The 21,707-nt window shown below is 43.7% G+C and overlaps 2 protein-coding genes across 2 annotated transcripts in view; one reads left to right on the top strand and one right to left on the bottom strand.

The window, feature by feature from the left end:
- Positions 1 to 19,595, bottom strand: part of NUDCD1 (NudC domain containing 1) — a 489,494-nt gene extending 469,899 nt beyond the window's left edge. Inside the window, exon 1 of the mRNA XM_085605088.1 lies at positions 18,756 to 19,595. Within this exon, the coding sequence (XP_085461214.1) occupies positions 18,756 to 18,870 (115 nt within the window). The 5' untranslated portion in view covers positions 18,871 to 19,595. The remainder of the gene's footprint in view (positions 1 to 18,755) is intronic.
- A 24-nt stretch (positions 19,596 to 19,619) lies between these two features.
- Positions 19,620 to 21,707, top strand: part of ENY2 (ENY2 transcription and export complex 2 subunit) — a 65,104-nt gene continuing 63,016 nt past the window's right edge. The window contains exon 1 of the mRNA XM_085605089.1: positions 19,620 to 19,780. The gene's annotated coding sequence lies outside the window, so the exon portion shown is untranslated. The remainder of the gene's footprint in view (positions 19,781 to 21,707) is intronic.

Here is a 21,707-nt window from a genome sequence, read left to right as displayed (position 1 = left end):
AGGGGCCTATCCGCTGGGCTCCTCAAGCGCAACAGGGGCCTTTCCGCTGGGCTCCTGCATTTCTCAGCTTACTGCACAGGTCTGCCTAGCAAAGCCGGCGTTTGCTAAGATAGTGTCCTGGGCATAGGTGGTGAGAAATTTGGCTCCCTTACTTATGGTAGTAAACTAAATGAGGCAGCAGGGGGTCCCTATTGTGTTCAACGATCAGTACCTGAATGAGCAGGGACTGGCAACTGAACACAAAAATCCTCAGACCTCCCCCAGCTTCCCTAAATCACCGATAGTTTAGCTGCCGCAACCAGATGATGGCTTTGTTGGTGTGTGCCAGCAGGGATGAGAGGGCAAAGGGAGAAAAGGAAGGGGGCTAAAAGGGTGTTAAAAACATTGTCCACCATATGGTAATGAAGGACTAAAACCACTTAATTTTAAAAAAATCAGACAGAAGCTATCAGGCAGGGTCAAAAGGACAAGGCTGGAGCAAGAGGAGAAGACTGCTATGTTACATTGTTATTTGTATAAGCATAAACTAGCATATGTACATAGCACATGCTGTTTTATGTTTTGTAGTGCATTCTGGATTCCAAGTGAATGCTGATCTTGGAATCCCTGGCTGCACTGCAGTTGAACAGGAGCTGTTCGACCCGTAGGACGCTATGATGCTGCTAATAAAATTTTTAACTTAATTCGACTACTTTCTTTCAACAAATAACGAGTTGGCGAGGTACCCTGCCAACTTTTGCTGCACAGAAGCGGATTGCCTCGCCTACCCACATAATTTGGGATTTTGAGCAAAGGATATCCCTGGATTTGTATTTGCCCGGATTTGGATTTCACCAGTATCTACAGCAGTAATTGTGGATGGAATGCATATCAAGTAACTTAGCACATGTGTATACGACTGGAAAATTCATCTGGACTTTGCAACTTAGCAGTGTTTCTTCACTTACATGAAAGCTGCCATCAGAGTTTTGTTTATTTTCCAGATACCACCGACCGCTGGTCTTCTCACAGACGTTTTGGCCGCATTCCATTCTCTCTACGTGAGTAATATGTCCTGTTTGCCATTCGCCGTGCTGCAGCGTAGCGTGTTTACCCCTCCACACTGGGGTCCCAAGGGGATCGCTGCACAAGCAGCTGTCCCCTTGGGGAATTTCGCGCAGTGAAACAGTCCACACAGCGCATGAGGGCTCTAGGCAGGCAGGGGGTGGGGCTTAGCAGCACGAACAGAGCAGGCAGCAGTTAGGGAAAACTGTGGTTTTTTCTGTGAGGAGATTGGGAGTGTCATGAATTGCCTTCCCGCGATCGCGCTCGCTGCAGACGGCAGAGACGCGAGACGCGGAACAACACAGACTACAAATCCTGATTGCGCAACGTGCTCGCGTTGCCTATCGGACGACGGCAGCGGACCGGAAGCCGGAAATAAAAGCCCTGCAGTCCGGACCGCGGTGCCGATTATTCTACATCTCCCGCGGGGAAGCTGGACGCTTTGCCTTGCAGTACTTTGGCGGTAAGAGTGTCAAAGGACACACCCTCCGACCGCATCCCTTGAGTGTCTTTGACACACTATAGAACGACTTCTGTGACTCCCCTGTTGGAGGTGAGAGATTCACCGTGCAGGGGAGCGACCGCGCACTTAGTGGCGCTTGGGCTGCCAGATTGACCACGTTGGAAAAACCGGTCCCGGTTTCATGCGGGGTGAATACGCGCCCGCGAATGGTATGCCTTGCAACGTTGGATGGATGAATGAGTGTGACAATAACCCTCTGGGCATCCCCAAGTTGCGCACATTTGTTTGCCCCATGACATTTTCGCAACCAGTTTATACAACATTATAGCGTGCCTGATAAAGGAACCTTGAATGGATGAATGAGTGTAACCCTACTCCTCTAAGTTTCCTAAGCAGAGTAAACTACGTTATTTGTTTCATGACTTTGTTTCAAGCAGTATACCTGGAATCTCTCTTTCGGAAAAGAAGGAGGGAAACGACCCCTTCTCCATCTCAGAACTATTCAGGCCTACATTTTCTTTAGCGCTGCAGTGGTAGCTTTCCAAGTCTTTTGTTGCTTTCCTTTCTGGTGTACGTGTGTGCTTCTCTTTTATAGTCCAAGAGATGTACGCCTAAGCCTCAGAGAGCCTGATACGCAAAGCTGCAGCCACCGCATCTCCTCCTTAACAAGTTGCATCGCTCTTATTTCTTTACAGGTAAGAAAGGGTGGATTGAGAGGGGGGTGAAGCACAGAGTAAGGGAGAAAGGGGGAATAGAAGTGCTTATTGTGTTTCTTGTCTCTCGCCCACAGGTCTCCCTCCCCGCAGTCCCCACCCTTTCCTTCCCCCGCTCAATTGCCCCAAAAGTCTGTGTATATCCATAGCCAGACTTGGGTCGATTCAGAGGTGGGCCCCCATAGAGCATCGGCACAGCCCTGAGGATTCGGACCCGGCAAGCCTGACAGGGAGGCTGTCGTTTTTGTGACACTAGCCTTGCCAATTTTCTGCTAGTTTTGGTGTGTTTTTTCATCAGGCTTTGCTTCAGGATGGCAGAGTCAGAGGCTGTGAAGGAGGCATTGCGCATTATTTATGACGCAGGTCGTGAGGACCTATTGCAGCCTGGTGTTTCAACAGTTTTAGCGGCGGTGGGGAGACACCCGAAGAGGATGGCAGCTCAAGGAGTTGCAGTGGCAGCTTGTTTACCTGCGAAGAGCCGGTCGCAAGGGACTGTGGGTCGTGCTGAGGTGGAAACATCGACGCTGCAACATAGAGGTCGTGTGGCGCGCCACAGCGGAGCCAGCAGGTCACAGGCTACCAGATGTCACTCGCTTCCTGACAAGTCTTCAGGTCAGTTGAGGCGGTATCTTCTCTCCGCATGGGGAGTGCTAGGAGGAGAGTAGAGGGGAGGGGTGGTACTACCTCCAGAAGCCTTACTACAACAAGTTCCCTGTCAAGCAGGGGGGGGGGGGGGGGGGGGGAAGGGTTATTATGACATTGGGGTAAAGGAAAATTTGGTTTTGCCGGCACCTACATCAGCTTTTAAGAGAGCGCACATCGGTGGCAAGGTGCTCACAAACATTGCTAATTTTCAAGGAATGTCTTCCATTAATATTGCGCCTCCTGTGTCTTGAGGGACGCTCTGCTGTTTTGGTGGATTATTCTAGTGACAGAGGTGATGACAGTGAGGGGGTGCAAATTTTGGCAGCAGGAAAGCACAATAGTACGAACGATAATTTTGCTCCGGTGCAGGGTACTGCACGGGAGGGAGCCGTTCCTGAGGTGCTTTTGGCCCTGGTGCCTAGGGGCCCGCCTGGGGAGTAGGTTAACTCATATTTACAAGACGAGCTGTTGATTTAATAGACTCAGCGTTTGAGGAGGTTCAGGAATTGGATGGTGCTGACTCACTGTCTCACAATATATACCCTATGTCACTTTCTGAACCTCCTGGTTATTCTTCAGGATTTTAATCTATTTTTCGGGAATCTCGTTCTCCTCCTTGTTTCTCACAGTTTTCTTTTGACTCTGCATTAGGGCCAAGTCGAGGGCAATGGGTCTGGGTGGCTCATGCCACTCCATCTTCGGCAACGGGCAGTGCCACGCAGTTTTGGGATGGTGGTAAATTGGTAGCGGCGTCTGGCATGAGCGACTGGAAGTCTTCATCTTACAAGGTCCCGCAGAAGGCGGCGGGCGTGTCCAAGTACAAGAAGGCGAAGCATGGCGCGGCTGTTGGTAAGCGTGTTGTGTCACAGAGCGGATCAAAGGCGGATTTTGCTGTGACCAATTAGGATTGTTATGATGGCGGCGTGGGAGACGGGGAAATGCCGAGTGGGAGTAATAATGATTTGGTCATACCTGATGAATATGCGGGTCAAGGATTGGTGGAAGAAAATATACATGAAGGTTGTCTATTTGATGAAGGGATTTTTGATGCAAGAGCTATGCGTCAAGAACAAGTAGCGGTTACAAAGGGGGCGGGGTCAACTGTTGTTGCTAGTATTTTTCAGAGGTCACGAGCGGGCAAGACAGCGGAGCAGGAACGGCTTCGGGGGCAACAACGGCGAGAGGATCCTCAGGAGTTCCAGAAGTGGGCTACTCAATTGACATCAGGTAGGCCTCAGTGGTGGATTTTCGTGGCCGCAACCTTTGACAGACAAACCTAGTGTACGTTTAGTGCGGGTGGGCGATGACTCAGTGAAGGAAGGTTCAGGTTGCGTGGCGGGGGAGGCGGTTGGTAAATCTGCAGAACAGGTGGGAGTGGGTTCAGGTGCTGTGGGATCAAATAAGGCGCCAAGCATTGATAAACAGGTTAGCACTGGTCTGAATCCTCATCTGGGCAAGTTTCAGGTGCCATTCACCCCATGCATACAAAATTACCTTCCATGGGTTTGTCCATGCCCCTGGGTACGCATTTGGCTGAGAAAACTAAGAAGAGGATTTAGGACCACGAATTTGTAGACGTATTCAAGCTCCTTCATAGGGATATTCAAGCAAAGGAGGGGTCCAAGGAAGAAGAGTGGGAGCTTTCGAGGCGTCCTAGGGTTCCAAAAAATATCGAAAATTGGACAGCAGCATTTTTAATTTATGCAAGTCATCAGGACAGGGATGTTGCAATGTTTAAATATATTGATATCATACGCAAAGCAGATTTACAGTCCGGGGGGGTTCGCATGGCTCAACTATGATGAGGAGTTTAGGGCTAGAATAAGTTTTTTCCATGATAAGCCTTGGGGGGATGTGGATCAGGAACTGTGGCTTCAGTGGATATCCTCGTCTCAGACGCCTGCGACAACGCATACTGCAAGCGGGCTCCCAATTACTCATGGGCCCTTTCTGCCTCGCCCAATTTGGGGCGGGTGTTGTGGGAAGAGGACAACTACCAGTTACGGGATCCTGTTGGAACTTTAATCGAGGTTCCTGCATCAGGCAATTTTGCAGGTTTAAGCACAAATGTTCAGTGTGGTGGGAAACATGCCATCATCCAGTGTTTTGCCAACCAAAGGTTTGGGGATCAGGGAAAATCACCAACAGGTAGGGAAGCTTTTCCGCAGTTTATCTCAAAGGGCTCATACCCCAATTAAGTTATTGGTCATGACACAGTGGTTGGAAAGGTATCCTGATACGGAATCAGCTTCAAAACTCTATAGGGGTTTCAAGGAGGGTTTTAAGATAGGTTATATCAGGGTCCCCGTTATAATAGATGGTCTGACAATTTAAAATCGGCGAAGGAGTTGCCTCAAGTGGTGCAGAAGAAATTGGATTTGGAGATACAGGAGGGCAGGATAGCAGGTCCATTTAAGCACTGTCCTTTGAAGAATTTGATGATATCTCCGTTGGGTTTGGTTCCCAAAAAATTGGCATGTGAATTTAGACTAATCCATCACTTATCGTGGCCGGAGGGCCAGTCTATTAATGACTTAATTTCCCCGTCAGACTCCAATGTGTCTTATACATATGTTGATGATGCCCTGAGGATGGTACGCACAGCTGGGAGTGGTGCGGAACTGGCTAAATGTGATATCCAGTCAGCGTTTCGTTTACTGCCCATTCACCCATCATATTTTGAGCTGTTGGGCATGTTTTTCAATGATTCTTTTTACATAGACAGAGTCCTCCCAATGGGTTGTTCGGTGTCATGTGCACTCTTCGAAATGTTCAGTACTTTTCTTCAGTGGTGTTTTTCGGAAAAAGTGGTCACAAACAGGTATGTCACTATTTAGATGATTTTTTGTTTATTGGCAAAGCTCAGTCACATCAGTGCCACAGATGCCTGAACATTTTCCAACAATTGGCTGAGGAGTTCGGCGTTCCTGTGGCTCGGGAAAAAACTGAGGGTCCAGGTACCAAACTTACATTCTTAGGTATTGAAATTGACACGGAACTTATGATGGCTAGGTTGCCGGCGTCTAAAGCGACTGAGATAAGGTCATTTTTATTGGAGATCATTGACAAGGAAAAAGTTCAGCTCAGGCAGGTTCAGCGTCTTTTGGGCTATTTGAATTTTGCTTGCCGTGTGGTGCGTTCTGGCAGGACCTTCTGTAGACGCTTGAGGATGGCGATGTCTGGGGCATTTCTTCCTCATAACAGGATTAGGCTCACCAAGCAGATTAAGGAGGATTTACTAATTTGGCTGCAATTTTTGAAGGATTTTAATGGAGTCTCTCTATATTTTGTGGACGATGACACCATCTCGCATTTTCAGATTTTTTCAGACGCTTCTGGAGCGCATGGCTTCGGCATTTTTTGGGAGGGTCATTGGTGTGCGGAGAAATAGCCTCCACATTGGCTACAACAGGGCCGAAGCATAGCCTTTCTTGAATTGTTGCCTCTCATAGTGGCTGTTTTAGTTGGGGGGGGGGGGGGAAGAGGAGTTTAATGATAGGAATGTTATTTTTTCATACGGACAATATGGCTGTTGTGGAGCTAATTAACAAGCAAAAGGCAAAAGATGCGCGTGTATTATACCTGTTGCGTGTTTTTATGCTGCAAAGCCTCAGATTGAACATTGTGTTTCGAGAGAGACACATTCCAGGTGTTAATAACTCAATTGCGGATGCTCTGTCTCGATTCAATTGGCAGAAATTTCGCAGTTTGGCGCCGGGGGCGGATGGCTGCAAAACATTGATCCCGAAAGACATCTGGGCGTTGGGGGAATGAGAATCATTGATCTGGTGGAAAATTCTATAGCCCCTTCTACTAGACGCAGTTATCATCAGGCCTGGTTGCATTTTTTAAGTTATGTTAAGTTTCACAAAATGGTTCTTTCTACAGAGGGTATCAGAGGGGTTATGTTACGGTTTGTTTTGCATTTGGTCAATTTGGAGTTCTCATACAACAATCTCAGGAAAATTGGCCGGCATTTCGTTTTAGAGTCAGTTGTGGTGGGGACAGGAGTTTACGGGGATGTTTAATTAAGACGTATGTTGAAGGGTCTGGGGAGGGAACGTTCTTTTTCTTCGGAGTTACGTGAGCCAATCACTTTTCACATTTTGCATCAAATTTTAAAGCAGTTAACAGTGTGCTGTTATGATTTGTGGGAGGTTTCACGTTTTAGACTTTGTATGATTTGGCTGTTTTTTGGCGCTTTTAGAGTTTCCGAGTTGTTAGGTCTGCGGGATCAGAAGGGCATGCAGGTAGAGAATATTCAAGTGCAAGGTGGGAAGGTTAGGATTCTTTTGAGGAAATCAAAAACTGACCAGCTGGGTAGAGGCACTTGTATCTTTTTAAAGGGTAGCGGAGTGCAGGATTATTGTCCAGTGAAGGAATGGGAGTCATTTTTTGTTTCCTTAGGCCTACAACATGGGGACATATTCATTCACAAGAATGGGAGTAAAATTACTAGTGGACAACTATTGGCAGTTTTACGTAAAACTTTGTCATTGTTGGGAAAAACCCCCGCACTTTTTGGGACTCACTCTTTTCGGATAGGGGCAGCGACTGAAGCCTACAGATTAGGTTGGGGTTTGGATGACATTAAAAAGATTGGGAGATGGAAATCTGATTGCTGCACACGTTATGTAAGGAAAGAGATGTTATTTACGAAGTGGACTAATTTTGGTTTTTTCCCGCTAGGTCGTGTTAAAAGTTCATTATCATCAAAGAGGCGGACATGGATAGTGGGCCATTCGTTTGTAAAGTGGTCAGCCAGCTTCGCCCAACAGCAGATTTATGGCCGAGCTCTTGGTTTGCCTAGCAAGGGACATGAAGTTGTATGCCGGGGGAAAGGGGGAATGAAGTGGGATGATTTATTTCCTATGCTCTCTGAGCTGTCTTCTGCTAGAGGTTTCCCTGATTTATTATTAATCCATCTGGGGGAAAATGATCTTGTGGCATTGTCCAGTTTATCCCTTTTGAAGAAAATGAAAGTGGACTTGGCGGTGCTCAAGAATAACTGGGTAGGTACAACTCTGGCTTGGACTGAATTTATTTACAGGAACCATTGGAGGGGAGCTCACAACTACACGGCGATGGAAAGGGCTCGCAGGAGACTCAATCGGGAAATTAAAAATTTTTGTTCTGCAATGGGGATAAAGTTTTGAGCTCCTGATAATATCACTGGTGCGGAATATCATCTTTTCAGGGAAGACGGGGTGCACTTGTCACAAATGGGCCAGGAATACTATTTAATGGAGTTGAGAGATCTATTGGCGGATTGTTGGGGCGAGAATCTTTGGTGTTCCTTTAATATCCACCAAGGTTGTGGCAGCAAACATAATTTTTGTTTAAAGGGGGAGGGGTGGGGGGGGTGTGACCAGGAAAACTCTGATGCGTGGCGGACATTTTGGTAAATGTAATGGAAATCTGTGGCGTTTACCAGCAGCTGTGAGGAGGTTGACGAGCACAGCCGGCTTCGGAATTACTCTAGGGAAACTATAGGTTTTCAAGAGGAAAACAGCAATTGACACGATTAAATCAGTCAGTACTGTTGAAATTGGATCCTTTGTTTATTTTTGTAGTTTAGAAAAAAAAAATTCTTCGTGTCTTATCAAATGAAAAGAAAGGAAAAACACAGTTTACCGATTTAATTAAGTTTCTGCCCCACACTATATTTATAGTACTTGGTAACTTGCACGCATTGAGTGAATACATTTATTTTAGCCATGCAGTTTGATCCATCAGCTAATTTCTTACAAAGGGTGAAACCCTTATTCCATGGGTCAGGTGGAAAGAGGATTTTTTTTCCTACACAGAAGCCATAGATGGGGAACACATGGGAGCCGAAAGGAAAAAGACAATGTTTTCACCTTACCACTCCTTTGCACCTCGCCTGAAAAGTGGAACTCTCGGGTGGTTGCAGATCTTCTAGAAGTTCCAGCACCTTGCTGCTGAAACTACAAAAATTCTAAAGAAAAAAAGCTTATAACCGAGCCTTCTCTGGTATTGGCCCAAAAATCTGGAACTCCTTGCCTCCGGAAACCAGACTGCATACCACAACGGCGTCTTTCAAAATAGAAGTGAAAGCACAACTGATGAATACTTTCTGAACTAGACATGTAGCTACTCTGCCCTTGGGACCATGTTATGATGCTGCTACTTCACACTTATTTTTTTCTCCTTTTACGGACCCTCTCCCAGACAGGTGCTGCTACATGCTGTTACGTTCCTTACCTTAAGGTTGTTTTTAACACCCTGATTTGTTATTTCTTTTATATGTTCTTGTATATTGACTTTGCAGTGTTGCGATATATATGTCCTCCTGTGAACTACTGTATCTTACATACTCTTGTTGTTGTTCTGACGTACTTGTCTCCCTCCCTTTTGTACCTGAATATTTGTAAAGCGCTCCAATACCCTCTTGGGTCATGTTTGTGCTATAGAAAACTCTATAAATAAATATACACATGATCAAGGCATGCGCCAAATTAGCGAAACATGGTTTAACACTCTAGGGTCACAAATGCAAAATGTTTAGAAGATCTGTGGAATATCTGGGCCATACCTTATCTGGTGGTGGGGTACTACCAAAAAAATCCAATGTAGACGCTATTGTGGCAGCCCCTGCACCCACAACCAAACAGTTACTTTAGTTTGCTGGCATGTGCGAATATTACAGCAAGTTTATAGAGAATTTTGCCACAAAGATGGAACGCCTCAGAGAACTGCTGAGACACAATGTTAGTTATGTGTGGACAGAGACAACAAGGGGCATTTGAGAGCATCAAACAACAAATAGTAAGTGCTCCTACACTAAGACCATTTTGCATAGGGAAGGAGTGTGTCATCACCGTAGACGCTAGTATGCATGGGTTGGGAGGCGTGCTCACGCAAAGATGTGGAAAAGAAGAGTGGAATGTTGCTTTTGCATTCCTGCACCATGAACTAGACAGAACGCAAGTAATTGAAAAAGAGCTTGTTGCTGGTGTGTGGGACATTGAACATTTCAAAAATTATGCTTGGGGTGCTAAGTTCATTCTGAGAACTGATCATAAACCATTGGTTAACATTTTATCTCCTGAAGGTCGTTAGAACTCTACAGCATGCATTGCCAGACCCATCTCAAGATTACAGGAATATTGTTTTAAAACTGAGTATGTACCCGGTAAGAAAAATATTAAAGCAGATTTCTTGTCGCAGTTGCCGTGCTCGAATGATGGTGCAAGTGAAACCGAAGATGTGACGGTTGCCACCATTAAAGATGTATCTACCAACGAACTTGAAGAGATTTCAGAAGAGTTTGAGAGAATGTGAGTTATCGGGTGAAATATGGCAGGACACCAAGAAGGGTGTTTTGTAAGGGTAGCCTAAGAGGTGCGAAATAAAACCAGAGTGGTTATCCATGCATAAGGTAGCTGAAGAACTGGTGTTTGAGGGCGACCTTTTGTTCAAAAGGGAGGGGGGGGGGGGAGAAGAAGTGTGACCTGCCCATGGGAGTGTACGAAACTATTCTTAAATTGACTCACAAGGGACATTTGGGATGTCTGCCATAAAGTGCCTTGTCTGCATTCATTTTTGCTGACAGGAATGGATAAGATGATTGATAGGACTGTTAGAGAGTGAGAAGTGTGCTCTGGAAGTGAGAAGATGTTGAGAATTAGTACACCACCTATGAAAAGTTGTGTGTGGCCCAAGTTGCCATGGCAAAAAGTGACATTTGACATATCCGGACATTTCAATTTCATTACCAGACCGGAGGCTATCATTATGCAAATACTTTTATTTGCTGCCCAAACATGCAGCCCTTTAAAGAATGTTATTACATCATAAAAGAAAGAACATTAGCAACATAACAAGTATGTAGTCCTGGTTACGATCATCCTCTTTAGTTCGCTGCCCTGACACAGCTAAGTACTAATCTTTCTTTCTTATCCTTACTGATTGAAATTTGTCTATCTCTTGAAAATATTTTATCATATATACATTGTTTTATTGAATTTTATATGTCTATATATATACAGCTCGCTTTTTGTATCAATAGATTTACTTAATTAAGGTTTTGATTAAACACTACCTGCCAATTTATGGTGGTTCTTACCTCCCTTATTATATTTTTTTAAATATATATTGTCACTTTCTTTTTAATTGTTTGTTTTCACCGATTACGCGATGTTTTAATCAGCGTGAAGCGAATTCGCCTACTTGCTTGAAAGCATTAAGCCGATGTGAATTTATGATGGGCGTTGTGTTGTACTTCTTATAAAACATATTCATTTCTCTTAACTCTCACCGTTTAAATGATGGGGCCTCTTGTTTTTTCAAATAATGCGCTTTCACCGTGTCTCGTAACACAAACACGAGACACAGATCATTTCCTCCTACACAGCGCGTCTCCCTCGCGCTGAAGCGCGCATCGCCTCTCCCCCTCAGCGCGTCTCCCTCGCGCTGGAACACGGGACCGCGTCTGCCGTTCAGCGCGTCTCCCTCGCGCTACTATTTATTTCTGAAACTGACAGCTTCCGCTCAGGACGGGTTCCCATAGCTACACTAACATCGAAGTGTGTAACGGAAGCCTTCTTGTATACCGGCTACAGAGATCTTGAAGACTAGGATCCTCTAGTTATACTGCCATCTAGTGGCCTAGCGAATTATAGCTAAAATAGCTTAAACCAAACAATGTATTGAATTGTAGAAGCTTACATATTATTGCTTCCTCCGCACAAAGAAGCTAATACCAAGAATAGTCTGTTGGTAAGCCATAAATTTGAGTGATTTTTTTATTATATATACCTTTTGGTATTAAATTTTAAGGGGTATTTCCTTTAAATTAATTATTCATTAATTCCTTTAAATTAATTATTTATTCATTAATTTTACATGGATTCTGAAGGAAACGCCCCCCAAACTTCCCTTAAGGAAACTTTAGACGACAACCTTAAGAGGCTAATTGATGAAGAGTTAAAATCTTCTATAAGACAAGCAGTAGATGCTGCTCTTTTAAAAAGGAAAAGGTCCCCCCCTCGGGAGGAGACATACTTTTCCCTCTCAGATGGAGACTCCCCCTCCACCTCTGATGCTCAAAAGAAGGGCAAGGTTTCCCAAAAAAGGAAACATATTTCAGAAGCATCTAACAATGCATTGAGATGTGGTAGCTTACGCGCTACAAAAGATTATGGTGCCCATAGCGACACAATAGAGAGACCCCAATTCCTTGGGGCAGAGAGAATGGGTGCCCATAGCGGCATTATAGAAGGCGGTACCCTTTACGGGACAAATGATTATTATAATCAAACAACAGACTACGAAGACTTGGATGAGTTTGTTTTCGACCCTAAGGATACATTTGAAAACCTTGATGAGGACTTAGACCAAGCCTCAACATCCTCCCTCAATGTTAAAGATCCCCGCGGGGAAGAGATGTTCAATCCTACTACCATTTGTCACCCTCGAAGCACTGAATGGTGGCCTATGGACCACGTAGGAAAATATCTAAAATGGGTCAGAAAACCTCTTGATACAAATACACGCAATTTATTGCGAAATGAATGTCCAAGACCCTCCACAGAGGATAAGATCTGTAGCACGCCTAATCTCAACCCGGATTTGATAACCTTCCTTTTTAAATCAGGAAGAGATCCTAGAAAGGGAATTGAAAAATGCTTGAAACAAGCTTCTTGACGTTATGGGTCCAATGTTCAAAATTCTGGATATGACTGAGCAGGCAAGATCTAACAACACCTCCATAAATTCAGATCTACTACGAGGCTGGGCGCAACGCGCAATATGTCTTATTGGCAACGCCAACCTGATTACCGAACGTAGGAAAGCAGTTCTTTTAAGAAATGAATCCTAAACTCGCTGACCTCTCATATAAAGAAGACATGTGTGACGCAAAAGGCTTACTATTCGGGGACAATTTTGTAAAATCCTTGGGTAAATACGTAGCCACCTTTAATGCCTTTAGCAGAGCACAATCTAATATTCGTAGAGTCTTTGGTGGACGACCACTTTTTGGAAGGGCTGGCAGAAGGGGACAACCTGCCAGCCGTGGCGATTACAGGTCCCAATTCTACCCTCATGAATCAAGAGAGACTCGCCCCTACAGAGGCTCACGATCCAACTTCTACCCCCAAAGAGGAAGGGGTTCAAGAGGCCGTGGTGGAAGATCAAATTTCTCAAACCAATCTTTCCAAGGTAAGTCAAACTCCCTCTTTCCCTTCCCAAGTAGCAGGAAGACTGAAACATTTTGTACAAAACTGGTATCGAATCACCAAAGACCCATGGGTTCTAGAAACTGTGACCGGGTTCAAAATAGACTTTTTTGTAGAACCATTCCAAAAAAAGTTTCCAAAAGAGATTACCCTAGACCAGGAGAATTCAAATTTAATAGAATCAGAGATTCGCCAAATGTTAGACAAAGGAGCAATTATAAAGATTCCTCTCTCAGAGATGTCAAAGAGTTTTCTAAGTACTATTTTCCTTGTAAAAAAGAAGGACAAGGGTTGGCGCCCCGTCATAAACTTAAAATGCTTAAACTAATTTCTAACTTACAGACATTTCAAGATGGAAGGTATCCACCTTCTGAGAGATATCTTACAATCAAGGGATTGGCTGGTAAAGTTGGATCTGAAGGATGCTTATTTTACCATCCCTATGCACGAGGATTTTCGCAAATACCTCCGATTTACTTGGAAAGGAACTCTCTTCGAATTCCAATGTCTTCCCTTCGGACTTTCTTCGGCCCCTTGGTGTTTCACCAAGGTGCTTCGCCCTGTAGTCAGCCACCTCAGAGAGAGAGGAATCCGTTTAGTAATCTATCTAGACGATATCCTCATCATGTCACAAGACAAATTAGAAATTTCGAAACATTTAAAAATGACCATGGATCTCCTTCGAGATCTGGGATTCATTATAAATTTGGAAAAATCTATTCTGACCTCATCACAAGAATTAGAATTCCTCGGCTTCAATGTGAATACTAATCAAATCAAACCTAATCCTTCCTCACAAGGTTACCAAAATAAAAAAACAGGTTTCCCTTACCCTTTCCAAAGATCATATTTGTTTAAAAGATCTAGCCAGAGTTTTAGGACTCCTCTCATCCTCCATCCAAGCTATCTCTCCGGGTCCTCTTCACTACAGGGGTCTACAAAGACTAAAAGCACTGGGCCTGAGAAAAGGCCTTTGGTACGAGGACTCCCTACCTCTTTCGGAAGACGCGAAGGAGGATCTTCAATGGTGGTTGAAAAATCTCCAATCCTGGAACGGAAAAGCTATTTTCGGGAATGTTCCAGATTTTACTCTAGAATCCGATGCGAGCAACCACGGTTGGGGTGCTCGCCTAAACAATCTAGAGACTGGAGGGAGATGGTCCATAGAAGAACAATCTCTCCACATAAACTCTCTAGAAATGTTAGCAGGTCTGAATGCTCTTATGAGCTTCAAACAACACCTAAAAAACTCAAATACCCTAATCCGTTTGGACAACTTCTCAGCTGTCTCTTATATAAATCGCCTTGGTGGAGCGAGATCGAAAAATCTCAGATATTGCCAAACGAATTTGGTATTTTTGTTGGATTCAGAAAATAACATTGAGAGCGGAATTTATTCCCGGATCAGAAAATTTGAGGGCAGACTGGAATTCTCGCTTCCTCCACGATTCGAGCGATTGGAAATTGAATCCCGAGATATTCTCTATGATCCAGAAACTTTGGGGCCCAATCCAGTTAGACCTGTTTGCCAGCAGATTAACCCACCAAGTGGAGAGGTACTTCAGTTGGAGGCCAGACCCACTTGCTTCGGGAATAGATGCCTTCGTACAAGTTTGGAGTGGGATCAGAGCTTACGCCTTTCCCCCCTTTTCAATGATTCAGAGACTTTTGTGGAAGGTCAGACTCGAACCTTGCTCAATCATCCTGATAACTCCTTTTTGGAAATCCCAGGTTTGGTTTCCCGGAGTAATGGAATTGGCGGTGGACTTTCCTCGGCTAATTCCTTCATCTTTGAACCTACTCTTAGGCCCAGACGGAGAAGAACATCCTTTAGTTCTGGAAGTGAAGATGAACCTTCTTGTTTGGAGGATATCAGGAATTCAGGAAGATCTCCTGACCTTTCGGGAGAAGCTAAAAGCTTACTGGAAGACTCATGGGCTCCAGGAACCAGGAAAAGATACAAAGGCATTTGGAGAAAATGGTCTAGTTGGTGCCTGGAAAGGGATCTGGATCCCGTTCAGTGCCCTCTCCCAACATGTAGCTAATTACCTTGCTGATCTTTTCGACCTAGGTCTCTCCTTTAGCACCATCAATTGTTATAGATCAGCAATCTCATCTGGTGATTCTCTTTTTAACAATCTTGCAATTGGTAGCAACTCTCTTATCAAAAGAGTTATGAAGGGCATCCGTCTAAGGAGACCTCCCAAGGCCCGTTATCAATCCCTTTGGGATGTTAAGCTTATTTTTAATCTTTTCAGCTCATGGCCTACCAATAGTTCTCTATCCCTTAAGAGATTATCTATGAAACTAGCTACTCTTTTATGTCTGATTTCCTTTAGAAGGGTATCCGATATGAGAGCACTAGAGGTTTCTAATAGATTTTACTCCTGTGAAGGCGTTCATTTTGATATTTGGAAAAGAACGAAAACTATGTCTGAATCCATCTTCTATCCTACCTTTCAGGAATGCGAGGTTTCTAATAGATTTTACTCCTGTGAAGGCGTTCATTTTGATATTTGGAAAAGAACGAAAACTATGTCTGAATCCATCTTCTATCCTACCTTTCAGGAATGCGAAAAACTATGTGTTGTTAATTGTATGAAATGTTATGAAAATAAAATTTCTACTTTCAGACCTGCTGGTTGTGAACAACTTCTTTTATCATATGTCAAACCTTTTAAACCTGTCTCGTCAGCTACCCTATCAAGGTGGATCCGCTCTATCATGCAGGAAGCTGGAGTAGATCTGTCTAGATTCGGAGCTCATTCTTCCAGAGGCGCTATGGCTAGCAAAGTATTTTGGGGAGGAGGTTCCCTACCCGAAATACTTTAAGCAGCAGATTGCTCTAACGCAAGTACTTTCTCTAAGTTTTACTTGAGACCGATAGAGCATGTTAGCTAGCTCTACATGGCTTTAAACATGCATAATGATAGCCTCCGGTCTTGTAATAAAATGACGATTCTCCAATTATTATGCAGAGAGAATCTTGATTTCATTAACGACATACGGAGGCTAGCATTCTCCCACCCTCCTCTCCCCGAGAGGTTTGGGTTGATTAATATTTATGCATTTGATATTAACAATATTACGTTTTTGTACAAGATTTATCTAGGGATTTATTCCTTTTATTACTATTCAATCTCTTTGCTTCCTCTTAGATACCAAAGACTAACCGGATTTTCTGGAGTCTCAAGTTCATGTTGCTGTGTCATCGCAGCCCAAGAGGATGATCGTAACCAGGACTACATACTTGTTATGTTGCTAATGTTCTTTCTTTTATGATGTAATAACATTCTTTAAAGGGCTGCATGTTTGGGCAGCAAATAAAAGTATTTGCATAATGCTAGCCTCCGTATGTCTTTAATGAAATCAAGATTCTCTCTGCATAATAATTGGAGAATCGTCATTCTCTTCCTATGGATGCTAGATTTGCTTTAGTTTTAATTGATTACCATTCAAAATGGCCAGAGGTCAAATTTGTGTCACAGGTTACCACAGAGGCAGTGGTCGAATTTTTCAAGGAAGTATTTGCCTGTGAAGAATGCCGGTCGGTACTGGTCATTGACAATGGAGTTCAACTCACTAGTGCAGAAATCGAGTCTTTTCTTAAGCATTTTACTGGTAAACATATAACTACTGCCTTATACAAGCCACATGAAAATAGTCAAGTGGAAAGGTTCAACTGTGTGTTGAAGGGATATGTAATAGAAGCACATCATCAGGGCAGTGATTAGAAAAACATTTTGAGAGAATGGTTAAGGTTGTACTGCATAACTCCCCAAACCACCACTGAGGTCAGTCCGCTCAAATTGTTAAAAGGCAGAGATCCTGCTTCTAGCCTATGTCCTTGGTGGTTTAAAAGAAGTAGAGAAGTAGGGAGGAAGAGTGTAATGTGACAGACATTGCTAAAAGAGTGAGGAGGAAACAGGGTAAATCCAAGGAATGATATGATGACAAGTGGAAGGTAAGATCTCATGAAATTAAGGTTGGTAACTGGGCAAAGATTCTCAAGCCTAAAACTGTAAATAAAGGTTTGTCCAGGTGTTGAAGGTATTTATGAATTGTGTGGTTACACAAAATGGTCAAGTATGGAATGTTAAGAGGGTTGCAAAGTGCACTGGTGGAGGTTTGAGCGACACGGACAGGAATGAAAGTGAGGACATGAAAGAAAGGCACAGTGATTTCCTGGTGAACATTCCTATTTTACAAAATAAGTACATTTTCTTGGAGATTGTCTATCTCTGCCAGCCCCGTTAACTCTGGAGGATACAGAATCAGTTAACCCTTCCATAGGGTCGTCAGTCACTGTTCTTTAACTGCCCTTGACATCACAGCACATTTGTGGCATGAGGACACCACAAATTTGCTGGGATGTCAAGGGCAGTTAAAGAACAGTGACTCACGACCCTATGGAAGGGTTAACTGATTCTGTATCCTCCAGAGTCAACGGGGCTGGCAGAGATAGACAATCTCCAAGAAAATGTACTTATTTTGTAAAATAGGAAATGAATGCTTATAAGTCCCCCCCCCCCCCCATATGTCAGGTTATTTTCTACATCGTTTTCCATTCAGTTTTGTTGCTTTTATTTACTTTTTCTTTTATTAAGCCTTTTGCAATGGGTAAGGTGTGTTACATTATTATTTGTATTGGCATAAATTAGCATATGCTCCTACCACATGCCCTGTTATGTTTTGTAGTGCATTCTGGATTCCAAGTGAAAGTTGATCTTGGAATCCCTAGCTGCACTGCAGTTGAACTGGAGCTGCACTGCAGTTGAACTGGAGCTGTCCTACCTGAAGGACCCTATGCTATGCTTCTGCTAATGAATACTGTAACCTAATTGGACTACTTTCTTTCAACGAGATGCTGATGGCATAACTTTAATGCACACAGCTCCATGCGCCCCTCATAAAATCGACGCCCTGAGCCATGAATCCAGCTAAAGCCTGGCCCTGCTGCCCAGCCACGGTCCTTTAGGCTCATTAAAGTGCACTGAAGTGGGTTTTTAAGTGGGGTGAGGGGAGATAAAAATAAATCAAGTTTTTTTTTTTTATCCATAATCTCCCACTTAAATCTGAAGCGTTGGCATGCATACGATTTAGAATTAAGACAAATACATTAGAGCCCACTATGACAATGCAGAGTTGCTGCTTACTTATTTTCCTAGGCTAAACAATATGTTTGCCCTAAGGCTGGGGAATTACTACTTTTCTCCCTGATCTGTCGTGTTTACAAACAGTACTGCTAATGATATATTTTGAGAATTGCGCTCATCTCTCGTTTTGCTGTTGCTCTGCCAATCCATATTTCACTACACTGCCCCACATGTATTTGAAAACTCAAGCCGAGGCTCGTTCACCCATTCCTAAAGATACTCCACTATCGTTTCAGTTACTACCCTGTATCCATAGGCCACTCATCATACCCCCTCCCCTCTTTGCGTCAAGTAAGCTTAGTAAACGTTTTGGGGGGGGTTTGCCTGCTACCATGGATCGCTTTATCGTGATGGCGAGGGAGTTGCATGGTAGGGAGTCCAGTGCCATATGCTAAGAAGCAGGCAAGTGCTGACACTGGTTGTGCAATGTAAGGAAAACATTATGTTACTGGGGCTGTGCTCTGCTGGGTAGCGCAACGCTGCTGCCGATGGTTCAGTATTTTCTTTTGATAGATATGCAGACAGCACCCACCTGAGTCCAGCTGCAGGGTGTAACAGGGTAAAGGATCCAGCGATAACTTGTAACTTTCAAACTTTGGGTCCAGAAGCATCCGGTTCACCTGCAATGAGCAATTAGCTGCCTCCATGGCTGCTCCAGTAAAGTGACCACCTGTCAAGAAACTACTTAGTCGGTCCTCTATGTTAGACAGAACCGTGATATCAGCGTTTACTCCTATCGCGGGAGTTTTTGTCCTTTAATTACGGTAATGTACAGCACGCGAGACCAGAGTTGTTTCATCCAAAGGCTCAAACCCTATCGGATAAGCAGAAACATATTTAATTAGCAGTGAGACAAGTATGGTCATCTTGGATTGGCTAGATGATTCTAGGCTCGAATTCACATTGGCTAAGAGATGGAAAGTAACTTCGAGAAATCTGGGAGGGCCTCTTTAAAATCGTTTTATTGAATTTGAGGCAGTGGGAAACGTATTTACTCACGGATTGGCTGGAGGCACGTCTTGCCGTTTGTTCACTGGTTAGGGGTCTAAGACTGTAAAGTGTTGTTTATCCCCGCCATTCCTCAGTGAACGGAGCATACATAAGAGACCCACTCTTCTAATTTTTAAATTGTGTTTGAAATACAAGATGTACTGAACCGTTGAATTAGTCTTGCTTGAGAATTGTTTGGGTTATAATTGATTCGCTATTGAGTAACTGAGCAGGAGTCAGCCTGTTTCTCGAGTGATGCATTCTAGTTTTAGATGAGATATCAGTAGCTTATAACAATGGAAGTTAGTACTTCTGAAAGCGTCTCTCACGAAGAAGGCTGGACCTGCCTGGAACATGACTGTGTCGCGCAAGCAACGTGTGTGGCGCCGCCTTACACCTGACAGCCACTCGATCTGTACATTAGTCATGGAACGTCACGTCCGGTCTATGCCCCCTCCCTCCACCCTCTCGTTCTGTTTCTATCCAGCACAGTCGCAAACACAAGTAGCTTCTATTGTGCACGGATCATTTCTTGGACGGTTTCTCTCGCACCTTGCTGAGATTGCGGTGAGTGTGGCATTCAACTCTCAAACGGCTATCAAGTACAACATCCTAATATAAAACAAACGGCAGTTTATGTTCTGAGATAGTTTGAACCAATCGTTTCAGTGTTACAAGAGAAACTAGTGGCTCCAAAATGTGACGTCCTTTTGGCTAAAACGCCATTCTGGCTCAAAAAGTCAAACATGACTTAGGAAGAACTTGGTACTATGGTGTAAACTGCTGGGGTGCGTGTAAGTAATGACCTGTGCCAGTAATATAACTGTTTTAGGAATAATAAATGTGCAAATCCTAACCCAAAGACTCATCGCACCTCTCCTAATCAACCAGTTACAATTATATAGCGTGGCTAATCACGAGGCTCCTGTTCCTTGTTAACGTTAAGTTCATTACTTGTCCACGGGAGCTACCAACGATCACCACCAAACCGCGAAAGTCTCCTCGTACAATAAAGTTTATCCCTAGAACATCTCCAACTTCTATCCACAACATTCCAGTCTTGCATTCCATTCCCGTGCAGCTGAACCCTCTAAGAACTGAATGTCAGTCAGTCACTAACTTTTTATTGTATGATTAATAAAAATCATTACAATGTCAGTGTGAATTCTCTAAACCGAAGCAATGCGTGAGGTATGGATAAAAATCAGTATATGAGTAACACAAGCACATAAAAGAAGGTAAATACCATTAGAAAAACGTTTACAATTGTATTATCACATTACATTTGATACACTCCAAAGGGCTTGAGATTAGCAGCAGACACTGGAGTGCTTGGCAGTTACTAAAAGTGGCTGTGAGTGCAGAGGGTATTTAGATGAGGTAGTAAGATCATAGCAGCAAAAATTGCAATAGAACAGATAGCACCATATTTAAAAATAGGAAAAAGCATGGAAAGATAATGTATGCAGTATTGAAGTAAAATAAAAGATTTGGAGGTAGGAGTCAATATTAAATTGCTTTGCCATAGAGGAATTTACCATAATGTGCAAAAGGTCATGAAAGAGGTCCATAGCAGCAAGATTGGGCTTGACACCAGTGATGGTATACATAGTGGTTGTTGAAAGGCAAGGAAAGGAAACCAATGGTTTTGACAACGTTTAAATTCTGTGCGTTATATTGGGAAGTGCTTAAAAAAAAGTTCAAATAATATGCATACTATTACACATGGTAAACTGCAGTAGCTTGTCTTGTTGAGGTCTTTAAGGTCATGTACCACTCTAATTTATTTAGCAAATTTAGCCAGTTCAACTGGCTCCATCGCAGTAAAAACAAAATTCCTAGCCTCATTACAGGTTCTTATGTTGTGACTTAGGAAGAGGGGTTTCAACAGAATACACCTGGCATGGAGCAGCATCGGGCAACAGCAAAATAAGTGTTTGAAAGATTGTTTTATAGCCACGCAGAAGGGGGATGGGCGCACACTCCAGCACTCAGTTTTCCCCGATGCATCATAGTAAATGCAGTACATGATAACACTTTCTTCGGTGTCAGGCTTTAGTTTTTCACCCTTGTTGGTGCAGACGGCGCTGTGTATCTCTAGACACGTGTTTCAGGATAATTGTCCTTCTTCAGTAGAGAGCAACACATTCTTTTAAGGGTGCTGGAAATGCTGCCCAAAGTCTTCTCGGGTCTCAGTACCACTGGCTGGGCGCAGGTGCATGAACCAGAGCTCGTTCGATCAAGGGAGACTTTTCAAATAGAAGGGGGTGGGTGCACACTGCCTCACACTCCAGCACTCAGTTTTCCCCAATGTATTATAGTAAATGCAGTGCATGATAATACTTTCTTCGGTGTCAAGCTTTAGATTTTCACCCTCGTTGGTGCAGTCGGTGCTGTGTATCTCTAGACACGTGTTTCAGGATAATTGTCCTTCAGTAGAGAGCAACACATTGTTTTGAGGGGGTGCTGGAAATGCTGCCCAAAGTCTTCTCAG

The sequence above is a fragment of the Triturus cristatus genome, chromosome 5_1 (assembly GCF_964204655.1).
Source record: "Triturus cristatus chromosome 5_1, aTriCri1.1, whole genome shotgun sequence".
Lineage (NCBI taxonomy): Eukaryota > Metazoa > Chordata > Amphibia > Caudata > Salamandridae > Triturus > Triturus cristatus.
This window is presented reverse-complemented; position numbering and strand designations above follow the sequence as displayed.